Source organism: Haemorhous mexicanus, chromosome 3, assembly GCF_027477595.1.
Source record: "Haemorhous mexicanus isolate bHaeMex1 chromosome 3, bHaeMex1.pri, whole genome shotgun sequence".
Lineage (NCBI taxonomy): Eukaryota > Metazoa > Chordata > Aves > Passeriformes > Fringillidae > Haemorhous > Haemorhous mexicanus.
In genome coordinates this window covers 86787437-86804848 of record NC_082343.1, presented here as the reverse complement: position 1 = coordinate 86804848, position 17412 = coordinate 86787437, and the positions used below count along the sequence as shown (strand labels likewise).

At 37.1% G+C, this 17412-nt stretch overlaps 1 protein-coding gene across 1 annotated transcript in view; it reads right to left on the bottom strand.

The window, feature by feature from the left end:
- Positions 1-9660, bottom strand: part of IMPG1 (interphotoreceptor matrix proteoglycan 1) — a 56167-nt gene extending 46507 nt beyond the window's left edge. The window contains exon 1 of the mRNA XM_059843392.1: positions 9594-9660. Within this exon, the coding sequence (XP_059699375.1) occupies positions 9594-9660 (67 nt within the window). The remainder of the gene's footprint in view (positions 1-9593) is intronic.
- Between the last annotated feature and the right edge of the window lie 7752 nt (positions 9661-17412).

Genomic DNA, 17412 nt, shown 5'->3' with positions numbered 1-17412 from the left:
TTAGGTTTTTTAGTTTTCTTCTATAGTTTTAGGGCAGAAGGACAGATAACTGTAGAAGTCTGATAATGCTTTACTCTGCTTCAACTAATCTCCAAGATGCCTTAAACAAAGGTTTAACTCTCCTTTATTCTCACATGAAAGAATCTACACCATGTCCAAATTTTCCAGGTGACATACTTGGAGAAAAATACTGAGGTAGTTTTACCAGGGTTATCTACAGAATCACTGTCAGCTGTTATTAAATTCTGGAGTTCCTGACATCTAGTCCTGAATTTAGACAAATAAAAACCAAGATCAAATCATCATAAAGCAATTTTCCAAATATGATACAGCAATCTAATTCATATGGGATCTAATCAAAGTGCTTTGATATCCATACCAATCTCTCATGTGCATAGTACTGCTCTTCAGGTTTTGGTTTCAGGCAGATAAATGGTATTCATTTCACATATTAAAAAATTGAAATTCTTGAAATTAGGCCAGGCCTCTTCTCTGTGTCTCTTGAGACCTGCATTATTGAATTTATACCCTAACTAAAACAACAAGGCAGGAGGAGCACTTTTCAAAAGTTCCTATATGTGTTTAATAATCTTCATGTCAAAAAGGGAAAAGTACATCACTATTGAAGTGGATTCTAGAGAAAAAGAGTTTAAAGTTATTCAGATAATTGGTCAGCTTTGGTTGTTTTTTTAAATTTGCTTTTATAAGCATAGGAGCAAGAGGGCCCTATTCATACCTTTTTGTGTAAATGGAGTGGGTTTTTTTCTACACAGCTTCATTAATTTCTCTCTGTTGATGGTGCTAGGTTTGGAAGGCCTCAAATTTTGGAGTTGGTTGTTGGAGTTGAAAAATTGCAGATGATCTCTGGGTATGAACATTTATATACAGCATTATTTTTCAAGTAAACATTTATTTTTATTTGACCTGAGAAAATTTAGATGCCATTGAATACAAAGAGAAGAATTAAAAATGTCGTAGCTAAAGATTTGCCAGAAAGATTCAAGGTGACAAAATTGTTGAAGTCTGAATAATTCATCATAAAAATCATCAAAAAGTTTGAAAAGTGTGAAGAAGCAGATTAGTCTGAAAAATCAGTGGATCTTAGGATAGAGAAGAATGCTTGATTGATAAATGAGACATATTGCCTGCACAATAAAATAATAATTAAAAGACCAGGCTTATGTAAAGGGAGATGTCGAAATGGGGAAAGCTTATCAGGAAGGTTAATTCCAAAGATCTATAAACACGTTAAGGTTAAATTTACAGTGGGGCTGACATTTTGTTGATAATTGAGCCAGTAACAAAAGCACAGCTAGTGCTTTTCACACCTAGTCCTGAAAAGTTGATCTTGAGATTTCTGAGTGAGCTGATCAATGTAAACACCAGATGGAGCATAGAAAGCACACAGAGGTAATACCTGGACTCTTCACCTAGAGGCACTCTCCTCATGGCACCAGTGAGGATCCCACATTCTAATGACACTTGCCAGTGACAGACAGTGTGCCCATGACACATCCTCTCCTCATATTCCTTTTAAAATCTTTTTTTCTATGGCTTTTTTCCTCAGGTCTGTTGCATGGGAGAGTCTAAACGGATTTGAAGGTGCCTAGAAGAGCAGGGACACACTAAAATATGGCAAGGCTTTATCTACAAATGCTGCCTGCATCCTTTGTGCAGCAATCTCTATCTTCCCATGCAGATGTGAAAGTGGAGCATGTACTCCTGCTGATGTTCAGGGCTGCTTTGCCAGTGCTTGGTCAGATAACTGCTACTTTGACTGTGTTTGCTTTGCATTTCCAAGTGTGTTTTCACAACCAAAATGACTCACAGTTTGGAAAAGTTTAGGGTATGGATTTCCATACTAGAAAAATTAATGCTAGCATTTAATCTGTTCATGTCTTGTCTGAGAGCTCAATGCCCTTAAACCCAAGGTTATATGGCTTGCTTGAACTTATCTTCATGTCCAATATGTTATTGGACTGTTTATAATGCACACAGGGAGAGAACTTTGAAAGGAATTCCTGAGAATTGTGGCCGAGAATGCCTCCATTTCCAAAAAAGGAATGTGGACCAAGACATATATATTAAAAGTAAGTAATTTTAATTTCTCAGAATGAATATGGACAACGATGAGCTTGGTAATTCCTGTTTGTATGCTGGCTTTGTAAATTCCATCCATAAGTGTGACTAAACAGTAGCATTGCCTGTAGAATGAGGCCTGTTTCTCTAATTTTGGCAATTCTGTATCTATGGGGACAGGTCCAGGCCTCCAGTTTGGAAGATCCTGTGTCTAGCTGGCTAAAATTCACTTGTGAACTTCCTCTACAAGAACCACAAAGATGATGGCTACACACTCAGCACTGCAGAACCCTTCCTGTACCTACTAATATCTCGTATTGTGCAAGATTCAGTATCACCTTTACACGTCAGGGAGGTGCCAGGCTCTGCCTGTGCAGTGGAGACTTTATCCAAAAGAAAAAAATATGCCTGATCCCTGTATCTCTTGCTTGGGTTCAGCATGGCAAAACATCACCTTCACATATTCAGAAGTTGCACTCAAGCTGTCTGTGACACAGGAGAGGAGTTCCAGGCTTCTGCTTAAAAAGTCAGTTCTAGAAGTTTCAACCTTTTAAAGGCTGTGTTAATTTTTAAAATTAGATCTAGAAGGTCTTTCCTTCTCAAGAATCCAGGAAAATGGTGGGTTTTCATACATCCTGCTTCTTGTCAGAAACACATAATAATTCTTCTTTAAATGTCTATGAAAGGTGAAGAATCTGGTATTCTTGACATAATGCTCTAATAAGGTAAGTCTCCCATGAATCTTTGTGATACATTCCTATTGTAATCCTTATGTTAAAAATACTAAGTTTTTGATTGTAATGAAACAACCTACACCTCAGAACATGTATGGAAATAAATCTGAAGAAGAATGTGATAAATTATTCTGAAATATATGATATAAACAATGCCATTAGTAAATGTTCAAATTTTAATAAAAACTCCAAAAGTTTTTGTTTTAATGGTTTTATGTTCAAAGCTAGGAGATGGCATTAGATAATGGTTTTTTTTCAGAACCCTTCAAATTAACCTGGATTTACATTTTGGTATCAAAGATCATGCCTGTCATCAGCTGATGTGCTCTTGGACTTCAGTAAGTGTGGAAAATTTAATTTCTGCAAGTCAGTAGCACTGGGAAGCTAAAATAGAGATCAGAATTCCTCAGCTGTCGCCCTCTTCCTCTGCTCACACATATCTGTGTAGTTTTCTATGCTGAGTGGAGAAATACAGTTGAAAACCAACTTCAGGAAGAAACAAAGAATTTGGAACAATTTTTATGAAATTTATGCATGGGCCTTATAACAGACAAACAGTTTTGCCTCTCTCTAGAGCAGATGATTTAGTAACTTCTTTGAATTATACTAATTATACAATTAATGGGAAAATAATTATAGCAAATTATCTACCTATTATAGATGAGAATAGAAAGCACCACATGCAACTGGTAAGATTTTCCTGCTTTTGTGAATATAGTTGTCATATACTAATGATGAAGCCACATTCACAATAAATGCTGTCTGTTCATACCACAAATATTGAACATGCTGAAATCTTTGAGTCACCATATGATTTTGACACATTTTCTTGCAACCTGGCAAAAACATAGTAAGAAACTCATGTATTCATAGATGTAATATCTCTCATTAAAGATAGAAATGTTTACATTCTCTTTTAGACAGAAAGGTGAAAATTTTTATTCATCAGCTGTGCTCACCTCTGCTGCTGGAATTTATAAAAAATATCAAAGGCCATCTATGCTTTCATTGCCAGATTGTGAATCTTGCAACAGTCTGTTTAAAGTCCAGAACCTGGGCTAGAAACAGCATTGAAGAGTGACTGGTTTTAATGATCATGTATGAAACATGTATCTATTTAGATTTCTTTGGCCAGCTTAGAAGCATTTGACCTTAAAGGCTGTTCTATTAATTGATATGGATATGATATCACAGGATGCAAGAAAATGCCTTAAATGTTTGAGTAGTTCCTGGAGGGATGCATCCAATTGGCAGTGATAAAACACTCAACTGAGCACCTCTGCTCTTAATTTTCTGATTAGTCATTCTCAAGAGGTACAATCTTCTCAGAGAAAGTCAATGAGCCTAAGTCTTGGGGCCTCTGGCTGGTCAGAGTGACCCTGAGAAATGTTAAAAAGCCTCTTTTCCCAGCCAGGTGCTCAAAGGAGTCAGAACTCTTCAGTTCTCGGTCTCAAGGTTGTTTATTGCATCTTATCTATAAAATATTTTCTCTTGTCCAGCTGAGGTCCACTCAGCAAGACAGTCAGAGGCACTCTGCCTGCCCCAGGGCAGTGTTATGTCTTTATACTAAAAACTATGTGTGCAATGTTTACAATTACTTTCCAATACCTATCACCTATGTTAGACAGCGAGCTTCTACTCTAAACCAATCTAAAAGTGCCAACACCACAGCAGAAGATGGAGGCCAAGGAGAAGGAGAAAGGCAGGACACGCCCAGATTCCTCCATCTTGCCCCCTGAACACCCATTCTAAAAACCCCAAAAATTTATTTTTCACCTCGTGATAAACACTATCATTCTACTTAAACTGTCGTGGCTTGCAGATTTCCATCTAAGGTTGGTAATTTGCTCCACGGTTCATAATCAAAACCACAGGCATCTTGGGCTCTGTGCCAGGGTCTCTGAGTACCCTGGCAAGGGTCTTGGTAGTCCAGGACAGCCAGAGGGATGTCCTGGGTTCCAGCACCTAAGTTCAGGTTCCAGTGATGCTTTGCCATGGATGTCCACATTTCAACAGTTTTGATGGTAGGAGTCAAAGAGTTGCAGTGCAGAATGGGTTTATTGAGGTAACTGTATTCACAGATGATAATTAGGATGTCTGGTGCATGAAAAGGTGCCAGAAGCCCCAGTGTCATCTCTTCACTTCAGCTTGTGTAATTGGACCTGGTTGATTTTCCTCACAGTTTGGGGTCACTCATTCTGCAGTACAATCTACAGTCTCTGGCTAATTGACTCTACCTCATTTTGACAGAGCATGACTTGCACTTAACCTTACTTAGTTATGTGTCAAGCTGCATAGACCAAGTTTGGTTTGGAGGACACCTAATCCAATTCTTGATCTAAGTGTGACAACTTACTCATCTAGTTTTGAGGGAGAAGAGGAAAGGGAAAAGAACTTGAATAGAAATGTCTTCATTTTGTGCCATCACCATGAGATCACAAAATTAAAGAGGAGAGCATTGCTATTTCCTGCCTGAAACTGCTGAGGTTTCTATGATCTGTGCTGAGTCATATGTATGAAAGGTATACCTTCAACATAGCCACTAAAACCAGTATTTCAGGTAAAAGGAGTACCAATATTGTCAGTATAAATTTGTGTAAAGTCTGAGGGGGGTATTGAAACATTTGAGTGGCCAAGAAGGAGGTAATTTTGGCTCTGCACAGAAGCAGCACTTTAGAAGCCAGTAGAACCTCGCCAATGGAAAGACAGGCATGGTGGCCTAAGTGCAATTAATTGTCTAGCTGTGAGCCTGAGTCCTACTGATTTGCAGATGTCTGTGTAACCAGAATCAGCCCAGCAATCTTTGCTGCTGTCCTGCTCTGTAACTGCAATGCCTCTTACAAGCCAGGACTTCAGTTTGTGTGTCACACCTCAGGCCCTCAGGCTTTTGTGAAATGAGAATGATAGTGTTACTGTCAGAGCAGGTGAGGGTGAAACTGCTGGTGTGCTTGCCTACAGTGATAAGGCATGCTACAATTATGTAAGGGGATATAAACACACCTACGCTGTGGCAGGTGTCAGGTGATTGCTAATCTTATGTTTTTCAGACAGGTTACTGTTCTGAAGTCACTGTCTAGTAAATAGCAGCTGATGGTGACTAAATGCCCACAGACGTGTATAGGAAAGCAGATAGATATTGCTTTTTTTTTAAGAAGGGTGTTATTCAATATCACACATTCTGAAGGGGAAGAAATTGAAACACAGTTGGGCTTACAAAGTACAAACCTCATGGAACGTACAAGATACTGCACCTAATTTCTGATTAACATGGAAGAATTATGTGACAGAGAATGGTCAGAAGACTAATTTTAATCCCAAAAGTACTAGGTTGGACAGAGATAAAAAAAGAATGAAAACATATTTAAAATATTTCAAGGCATCAAAATGCAGTAGAATTGATTTTGATTTCAAAAAAGGAAAAATTTTCAATTTTCCTTTGGGGAAGAAAAACTGTCTTCTGGAAAGGAAAACATGTTTGCTCTGTGATGGGTGTTGGCAATGTCACTTGGTGCACTGCTTAAACCACAAAGACTCCAAAATTAACTGAGAAATGAACATAAACAATCTGGATTTCTAGTAGGTTAAGACTCCCAATTATTGTATTGCGGCCTGTAACTTAATGTACTGTAGAAGGAGAAAACATTTGATCATTAATATTGACCATCTTGTCCACGGGTGTTTTCTGAGAAAAGGCTCACATATCTAGGTATTCATTCACATGCAGTTCACCAATCCCTATGGCACAGGTGTGACTATTCCTGGAATTAATCTTTAGGATTCAGTCACAATGGTCTAGTACTTTTATTACAGTTTGGCTTTTAGCCAGAAAACAGAAAAGATCAAATCCCATATATAGTGCAGTGTTATATTTGTTTGAGAAAGGAGAGAAAAAAGGAAAAGTCGTCCTTTTCATAAGTTTATAAGCCCATCCAGGAAAGCCAACTTTAACATGGTAATTCTTATTTTATGGATCAGTGTAGAAGATAATCCTAGTGCAAAAAGCAGATATATCTTGTTTTCTTTCTTTCTTTGTTTGAAGCTTTCTATTCTTTGGTTTTTCTTTTCCTTTGGCACAAATTTGCTTAAACCTTTTTTTTTTTTTTTTTTTTTTTTTTTTTTTGAAGGCAATTATAGTAATGAAGATCTGAAACATTTATTGTGGAATTAGAACAGCCTAGCGGGAAGGGGTGAGTCAGAATGAATTAAAATGATTTCATAGAGCACACACAAAGCCTTTGTGTCCTAAGGAATGGCTGAGTAAATAGCAGATATTTGCTTGCTGAATAAAAAAATGTCACAAAACAGCCTTGGACACACTCTGGCCCCCTACCTTCTCAGTATCAAGTGCTAGGATGTACCCAGCATCAAGGCATACTTCTGAGAGTTCAGAGCTCCTCTGCATTTTGGTATTTAGTCTGGCTGTTCAGGAGTTCACTATTCAGACTGTGTGCACAGACTTTTCACTCTCAAAAAGTTTTAATCCCTCTCACTTTCCCTTTTCACTGCTAGAGACAATTTTTGTCAGGACAGTGGCAAAATTATGGCCAAAGATAAGTACTGTAGCTCTTATTTTGCTCTCTACAGTTTCCTGTTTGTTCACTGTGGAATTGGAGGTGCTCCTGGAGAGCCTCCAAATGGATGGGGGAAGGACTCTATGGGTTCTTAAATAGGGACAGGGAGGAAGGACCATAAAATGTTACTAAGCAAGCTCCATATTTGTTAACCCGCCCTTTTGTTAAATATAAATGTGAGAAAAAAATTTGCATTTTAGTTTTTCACAAGGAAAAAAGTCAACTGACTAATCCTTTAAATATTTAGAAATGATCTCTATTTTTTTTTTGTTTAAGATGGGGCTGGTTTATATCTAAGTCTCTTATTTTCTAGTCTGTCACAGTTTACATGTACTGCAAATTTGAGCGACTTTAAAGGTCTCAAAATACCCATGTTAGGAGCCCTAATGAGTGATTCATGCAAATGTTCAGACCACTGGGAGAGTCTGTATACTTTAAAAAAATATTTTCTGTAAGTATCTGACCCTAATGCTAAGTCATAAAATAACAGTTCTGGAAGCATCTCTGCTCTGAAGTTTCTTAACAGAAGCATTAAGTGTTTGGAGATCTGTGTGCATAATTTAAAAACATGATGTATGGCATGAGTAAATGTCAAAAAAAAAAGTTATTATTATGCATTTATGCATACCACCTGCACTTTATAGAACTGGTGGCAAGGAATAGTTCTAATTATTTAGTACTCCTCTCTGTCAAGATAATCCCCCATTATTTTGCTGGCTTTTTATGGAAAGTGTATTGTAGTATACAATCACAATTTGCAACTGGTGAAACTATGTGATCCACTTTCACCGCTATTGCTTTCTAAGTTGTAATTATAAATAGGGGCTGCAACAATGCCATCAAGCATGCATGAATTGCCTGAAATTCTTTCTGTCTTTTTCCATCACAGATATTCAACTTAAACAACACATCTTGATAAAACTTGTTTTCTTGTCAGACGTGAAATATCATAATTCTCTCATTTTTTGCCACATTTACAAAATATCATTACTGATTAAATGAAACTATTTCCATAGAATCTAAAAGTAAAATTAAAGAGCCGCAAAACATAATTCTAGTGCTGACTATATATTTTCCCAAGGATTTTTTTAGTTCTTTAATTGTCCATGAGAGAAGATTTACATAATTTAACTGAGATACACGAACGGTGGTCTGTATTTCTGTATTTCTTTAAGAAAAGCAGGAGTTTCTTTAAAAAATCCGAATGTGCAAATAAAATTTTACAATTAGTATTGACAGCAGGCTGTATTTCATATTGTCTCTCTAACAAATATTTAGATAACGTTGAGGAGACTTATCTTTTATAATTTTACATTCTTTGCATTTAATTAACAGGCCTGACATAAAAATAGAAGGTCATTGACTTGAGCACACATAGCAGTTGTAATGTTAGCTTTTAATTCAATTATGCAAATATCAAAGCATAGATAGAAAATTTAATGAGAAATCTCCTCTAAAATTAAATGCATTCCCCAAAGCTCTAAAGCTTGAATATGGGACTAACCAGGGAAAATCACATCAACCTCTTTTCTTTTTTGTTGTTGAAATAGCTTTATAAATATTGTGGACTTTAAAATGTTTTTAAATAGAGCAAGAGTTAGCTGGTGTACTAAGTACAGAGCGGTTCCCTGTATTTCTGTTTTCTTGAAAATAATTTTAGAGTTATTATTACATTAATCTATACTGGTATTGCCATTTATGTATATTTGCCAGTGTGGTGTATTCTTCCAGAATTTGTCCATCTAAAAGTTTTTGAAGTCCTTTTTAATAATCAGAATAAATATCTTCACTAGTAAAAGCAGATATATTTTGCTACTTTCTCTTCATTTCAGTGATGAAAGACCGTCTTTAACCACGTCAACACTGAGATGATCTTTCAGCCTTTTTTACCTTTCCACATATTTGTCTCACAGATAATATTTTTTCATAACAGAACCTGTTCAGATAAAATGAAGCTAAATTGCATCTCTTATAGATACTGTAAAACCTGCAAAAGATACGTAAGAAATAATGCCAATATTTCCTTTTTCAGTTTTATAGCAGAATCAGTAACCGTAGTGTCTCTAGTAGTATCAATGTGGTGTCACAACACCACATTCTAAACTAAAAATTCTGTAATATGAAAGCCCTTGATCTTGCAAATATGTTGTTTCTCAACATATGCAATGTAAAATTCATTGAAACCTTATACATCAATATATGAACTTACCTCTGCTTCCCTGAACTTGGAGAGCAAGGCAAATGATCAAAAATATTAATCCAGTTTTCAAATGCATGCTGTCTATTGATCATTCACAGTTTTCAAGACCAGTCATGCAGGAAACAAGAATATTTTGGTCAAATAGAAGAATTCTGTTTTCTTAGAGAATTCAGATCCCCAATTGTCTTTATTTTTCAGGTGTCTCCAGGCTTGGACTGCATGGAATTGCAACTGGGCAGAGTGCAACAGGTGCCAGAGTGCAAGAGCTGGGCGAACCCCTCTGACGCCCACACTTCTAGCCCGGGGAAGTGGAGTGGTAAGACAAGAGTGACGAAGTTTTAAAAAAAAGCAGTGTCTGTTTCTGGAATAATCTGTTTATCTGCTGCTCAGACATAATCCCTCTTACGGTCCAGCTGGAAGAGCTTTCTTCATCTTATTAACCTTCTGGAGCGGCATCTGTCAACCCCAGGAGACTTCAACAGCACCATGGTAAACAACAGAAGTCTCTTCTAGTTCCCATTGCCTTGGAGGGTTGATCCTTTGGGCACTCTGGAGGTATGGCATGTGAGCACGGGGACAGATAATGGTGCTGTTTCCAAACCAGGGACCACAAACCCCACCGAACTTCCTTAAGAAAGCTTTTTCCTGAAAGAATGCTCAATGCTCAGCTCTTCCACCTCCTATATCTTGCAATCCTCTCTCCCTTCCTGTACCACAGGGCTGCTGTTGCAATATTCCTGTTGGAGCAGTGATGATGATGTTCTGTGACAGGGCTGAAGTGATGACTCAGCAGTGAATTGCAGCAGTGTTCAGGGCTGGCACAATCTGATGCCAAACTGTGACTGGGGCAGGGAAAGTGCTGCATGGTGGGAGGAAAAGAGAAAGTGGTGGGAAATGCTGTTTCAAGCACACAGCCATAACTATGCCAAGAACTGGCAGCAGCTGAATACACTGTTCAAACAGCTCTGCTCCAGTTTCACAGATAACTATTTTGGTTACATATTGGCAAGTGTAAATGTTCCATACTTACCCTTCTATTTTCCAGTACCTTTTTTACTGTTGCATTACACCTGAAAATGCTACCAGGTGGGCATTTCTAGTGGTCTCTCCCCCTTAAAAATGTTTGTCCAAGTGCTTTAACATAAGAAGTATCTCGACTGGCAGCAAGAATCTGTAAGCACAAGTTACTTTAAGAACAACCTTTACTTGAACCCAATCAGTATTCTATTTTTACTTAGGATTTAAACAATGGCAACCTCCCTCCCTTTCCAAGATTGCCTGATTTTAACTACTCAGACCAGCAACTGTGCAGACTGGGCTGGGTCCACACAAGATTTGCCTTTTTTTTTAGTGTATAAACTTTCATGCACATTGTTTTATTTGTTTGTCCTACAAAACAAATTTAGAATACTTTGCTAGCAGCACAATGCAAAGCAACAGTGGAGATGATTAGGATTTCTACTGAAGAAAAATGTATTATTATATGAGGCTCATTCTTTAGCAGTACCAATATTTGTCTTTACATGTTTTATGTATAATAATCATATTGTATATAGTGAAATAATGGAAGCATTGCCTGTGTGAACCAGGTAATCTTTAGCAAACATTTATATCAGTATTATATTTGGAAGATGAAGCCCCTCCCATATGTTACCTTATTTTCAGTTGCTTCAACTTTCAATCTGCAACAATTGGAAGCAAAGAGAATTTTTCTCAGGGTGGTGGAATGTGCCATTTCTGGTGTCATCTGAGAATGTGGAATTGGTAAAAGGAAGATTATTTCCTCAGAGCCCTCTGGGTACCAAACTCCATATGGAATTTGGTAGGAATGTGATCCTTTAATTCCATTAGGAATCTAATTTGTCAGACTACATTTTGAAAATGTGCAATAAAGAGATTTACTTAATTACTCTAGAAACTGGTTAGTGAAGCCTGAGCCAGGAATCAGAAATCCTATATCAAAGCTTTCATATAAAAGTGTATTTTTGAGCCATTTACATGTTGGAGAAGGCAGACATTTAATAACATTCTTATCTTTCAGAGATAAAGGAACAAGAAAAGTCCTAAAATATGGCACTGCTTTTAGTGTCAAGACATGACTTAAGGAAAAGATTGAGCTCTATAGGCAAACTATGATTAAAAATTTGTAGGGCAGGAGTTTGCACACTTTGAGATTATGCTTAAATCATGAATATTTCAAGCTGTTTTCTGCTAAGACAGTACCTTCTATGTAGTTCCATTTAATTAAGAAATTTTGTAACTAACCTTGATAACTGCCACAGGGGGAGCAAACAAGAATGATAAACACTCATTAAAACTAAAACAATATTATCTAGGGACCACTCCATCTCTAAGTACTGCAGGGTTTAATTATAGGTCACTGTTAATTAATCTAGAAGTGTTTCTTCTAGTTGGTTTGCTGTCAACAATAATTATATATTGTTTAAAAGGTGATTAAAAAAATTCTACTGAAACTTAATGGTGCATTACAAATATACTACCAAGACATGGGAAGGGCAAAACTGGAAGCCAAAATATCCATTCACCCAGAACAAGAGCTTACAAATGGGTTAAATTCAACTTGTTACTGGTCATCTGAGTGCATTGCTGCACATACCTAGAATAATAGGTGTGTGCAGAAATGCTGTTTAAATACAACTAAAACTATTTCCTTTGGTTGCAAAAATGAGGAAACCTGGATTCTTCTGGTCACTTCTCTGCTGTTGAATTTGACCAAATCAAGCCTTGTCTCTCAGCCTCCTGATCTGCAGGGATAAAATGGAAAGAAAAACTTTAAAAAAAAAATGAAATGGTGTGTCATACTCTTGTCCTGCAATAGCAATATTGCCTAGTAAGACTAGAAATTTGAATGAGATGGTGGTGAAAGTTATCAGAAGAACGGAAGGATTTCCATAATAGGAAATATTACCAAGCCTTGAACTCTTTGGCCTGAAAGACAAAGGACATAAAGGTTGAGAGGATGATTACATGTCTCAGGTTTTCTTGTAAAATGGAAGAAGAGGAATATACCCAATTTCATTTTCAGGCATTTATTGCCTACTTTTTTCCTGAGCTTTTATATATTTTGTCTTGGCAGCTTGCTGAGACAAAATAATTTCCTACTTAATTATGACATCATAAAATTTTTCTTCCTTTAAGAATGAGAAGGAATTTGAGACATTTTTGGACAGTAAAACAATCTGGGAAGTTCTTCCAGTTGCAACAAAATTAGAACCTACAAAGTCAGTCAAATGCACTGAAGGCAAGCTGGGGATTGGGTCACTTTTGCTTTCCTGTTAATTATGTTATTTCTTTATCCATTTATTTGCCATAAACACTGATGAGATAGTAGATTAAATGACTCTTTGATCTCATCCATGACTACCTTTAGGCACTGAGCTGTAGTCCCTTACTCACACTAACTTTCCATTGAAGTCAAGCTTACTGCTCAGGCTGGAAACAAACTTCTCTATTTTCTGTGACCCCTCTCTCCTCCAAAACAAGGAGCCTGATGATCTGCTGCTCTGCAGTTGCAGAGACCGTGGTGGAATTCTAGTCTGAACACAAAACTGAAGCACATGATGCATGAATGCAGGTCTTCATCCCCTTTTATGGATATAACCCTAGACTACTTCTGCAATTGAAAAATATCTCTGGGTTTCTCTGGGCCTTCAAGAATCTCTACTGTTATGCTGTTGCTATCACATTTGTGATGTCCTAGAACCCCTTATCAGTTAGAACAGAAGAAAGTATCATGTGCCTACATTTACATGACAAGTTATCAGTCAATATATCTCTCAGGACTGCTTGACCCCATTACCTCTGCTTTCTTCTGAAACTTTTAGACTGTACACTCCTAAAAGGATTAATGTACTTAGGTACTGTTTAGTGTGACAAGGGAAATAAGGGTATGGAAAAAGTACAGCAGTAATTGAGAAATTCAGCATAATTATGAGGAGAATACCTCAGCCTGCTTTAAGATGATCACTGATAAAAAAAAATGATGCTCATGTTGATAGTGATACATTTAAATGGAACTAAATTTTTTTTTTTCCTGGTAAGCAATAAAACAGCAAGCTGACCACCTGTTTCCAGTCAATGGAGATAAAGACTACAGCACATCTGCCCAAAGAGATTATCATTCACCTGCTTGCATCCCAATACACAACCCTCTGTTACTCATGGGGCTGCCTTAAGCTTCTATCATGGGGAGTCATAAGGAGCTGAAACATGTTTCTTCCTATGCTTGGCACGTTGCTTTTCTCTTGATGCTGGGAAAGGATCTTTCTAGATTTAGCTGATAGAGTAACTGGAGATTTACTGATCACAAATCTGTCCTTAGCAGGGTAGCAAATTAAGCTGAACATTGTAGTTACCAGCTTTAAAAAAATGAAGCTATCCAAGATGTCTCTTTACATGAAGAAGGCCTGCAGAGATGGGATCTTTTGCCATATATTTTCTCTAAACGGAAGAAGAAAGCTGGTAGCTCAGCTTCTTTTCATGGTAATAAGAGATGTTTAGCAGTGAAAGAGAAGGCAAGGAGGGAGATGTCTAAAGTACCACATGTGCTTGTATCTTTATGCTAGCTTAGTTTTTCCCTCTTTGAGTGTAAGATAATAGTTCCTCTTTCTTGCTTAGCCTAGCAGTGTTCACTTTTTTTCTTTCACAGTTTGTAGCTATTGCTTGTCATCCGCAGCATTTGTATTTGTTCATCAGGGTTTTACTTTCTACATTTACCATGTGAGAGTGAAGTATGAAATTACTGTATTTCTTGTGTACAAGACTGATCTAGTAGGCAGGAGTTTCTGGAAAGGTCTTGCAAAAAACCCTAATGTGTGCTACAGGGCTCTGTGCCACTGAAGCTGTGGTTAGAGGGAGAGAAATGAAAAACCTACCTGGAGAGATAAAAATTTATGCAAATGTATGAAATTTATCTTTATTGTGGAAACAGTAAATATCTTTTACTTAAGAGTTTCTTACTCTTCTTTTCCAGGAGGTGATGGGGGTTGCTATTGTTTCCTGAAAGTGACAGTCAACAGGACCCCTAAGGACCTGACCTGAAACTTCCTGATCTATGTGTGGTGATAACTGTCATAACAAAGTTAGTGGCTGTCATAATTCATAGTCCAGCAAAAGTAAATATAAAAATTTAATTCCAATATGTTTTAACAAAATATAGGAAAGTAGGAAATAATGTGGAGGTTGCCTTTAATTAGACCTGGCAAGGCTTGGGAATTTTTAAATAATTTAAAGAGTACTATTATGTATATTGTTGGAGTTCTTGCTTCAGTTGCTTTTAATAATCTACTGTGTTTGAACTCACAGAAGTGCTGTGAAAAACCTCTTCTGACAGAGTTGCTTTGGGAAGCAGGTTGCCTGTCAACTGTACAAGCATTGACCTCTCGTCTGACAAGATTGTTTTGTGCTTTTGATGGAATCCTATCTCTGTGTGTCTGACAGTACCATGCTTATCATTGTTTGCATAATGGAGTCTGTGTATGAGCAGAAGTTGGTTTTCCCAGTACTGTTGCTGCTGATTCCCTCCATGGAATCTCAGAAAATTAATTTTGATGCTGTTCTTACCACCAATAAACTCCCTTATGGTTTACCTATTATAGCATTATAACATTAGAACAGTGTGACACTGCCATTACTCATATCGTGCTTTGTTCCTTGTATCCCATGTTACCTTATCTTGCTTTGTTAAGTGAATTTTTATTATGATGGTTATGATTATTTTTATTATAATTTTCCATTATTTCTGAACGGCTCTGAGCAAACAGGGCTTTACTTGCATCTTATAGATGCATTTTTGGAAATGTAGGTGATGCCAAATAAGGGTATGGAAACACTTTCTCTCTTTAAAACTGTGCTATATTTCTTGGTTTTATTGCTCAGTTGCTCTTCCTCATTTTGGTGTTGAAAAGCTTTAAGGGAAGTATCAATTAGATGAGTGCTTAGTTGGTATCCCTTTCAAACAGAAAAAATGTGAATATTTTTTGGCTATTTTATGTGAGGATGGGTGTATTTTTATTGTTTCCAAAAGCAGTTATTGTAAAGTTGTTCTCATACTTCAAAATTGCCTCTTCACTTTCATTAAGCAGCTTGAGAAGTTGTTATGTATAATTTAAAAAGGTTGTGACCTTGTTTTTCTATGAAGATGTCAGTTACCTCTCACTTCCAGGTTTTTTTCCCTTCTTGCAGATTTGTATGTCTGGAAGGGTTTGCAGTTTCAGTGTATTATTCTACAAGGCCAAATGCATTATACATGTATTACTCTGCATGCTGAATACTGCTGGGATTGTTTAGCCTTCAGAAGGGATGACTCAGGGGGGAATCTTAACAACATTTAAAAATACCTGACCAGAGGGAGTAAAGAGGCAGAACCAGATCCTCAGTGTTGCCAAGCGAAAGGACACGAGGCAATGGGTACAAACTGAAATATTAAAAAAATTCTATTTGAACAGACTTTTTTAAAATAAGAATGATTGAACACTAGGACAGTGGTCTCCAGAAAGGCTGTAATGTCTACATTCTTGGAAAAACAGCTGAGCAGCCTGTTCCAGCTGACCCTGGTCTTCCTGGGGGTTGGACAATGTGATCAGCTCAGGCCCCTTGCTCACTCAGCCATTCATGACACTCTCATCCTATGACTCTCTTTTCACATTACTGCAGGGCCTCTGTAAGACACATTCAGCTCCAAACAGTATTTTCAAAGGGATTCTTTGATGTGGCAAATGTATTCATACACAAAGATTTCAGAGTGTAATACACACAGAGCAGGAAGAATCATTACATGTACAATTAAAAGTCTAGGAAGCTGAATTACATTTCAAAGAAGGAAAAGTTTAGTCTGAATAGGAAGAAAAAAACTACAGAATTCGCTCATTTCTGGAACTGAATTCTGTGATGAGGCAAAAGTTTGTGTATTGTTAGAAATGGTGTTAATAACCAGTTCAGATTTTTATTGTCATCATTCTTTCTGTGATTCCTAGAATAGGCTTCAAATTTTCAAAAAACATTGTACATACAAATTCTCAATCAAAGATGACCCTTCCCCAGGAATGAATGCAAGAATTGATCAAAGTAATAAGATGGGAGTTTAAAAATGTTTTCTCAATATAGGATCAGTTGTGGTTAAATAACTTCCAGTGTAAAACCTGCATCCTGAGATGCACTGATGGGGCATATGGTTGGCAGGAAAAGAGGAGCTGAGAAGAAAATCTGTTGTACACAAATCCCATTTTCTTTCCCTTCCAGTCCAGAATAAACCCTAAATTCTCAGTCTTTGATTGATATTTTGTATCAATTTAAAAAAAAAAAATCACATTTTCCAACCAATTATTTTCCAAGTACCATTTTTTCATTCTTTCCCCTGGTCACCATCTGGCCTCTCGTCTGGTCCCTTTTCCCCATGTTGCCATCTGCTTTCTCTGCTTTCTGACCTTCCTATTTATTACCATCTCCTAATTTCATTCTGTTTCTTTCTGCAGTTTTCTCATCTCCTCTGTGTCTCAGCTTTCCAGCCCACTGTAGTATATATTATTTTGAAAGCTAAGAGTGGAATGAAGGATTGTTGTGTTTATTAGCTATCCCTGGTAGATAATGGCAAGGTAAGAATTGAGAAACAACTTCTTTTATCTTATACAATACCACCATCCGCTGGCAGTTCCTCCATCTTTCCCTCTGCATGTCACTGATGGCTACAGCAATATACAAGAAGCTCCTGTCTTCAAAATTTACCAGATAATTACAATTTAGAAGGCTAAAAAGCTTACTTTTCATTAGAAAAAAATAAGCAACTGCAGTGTGTCTTCTTTCTACCTCC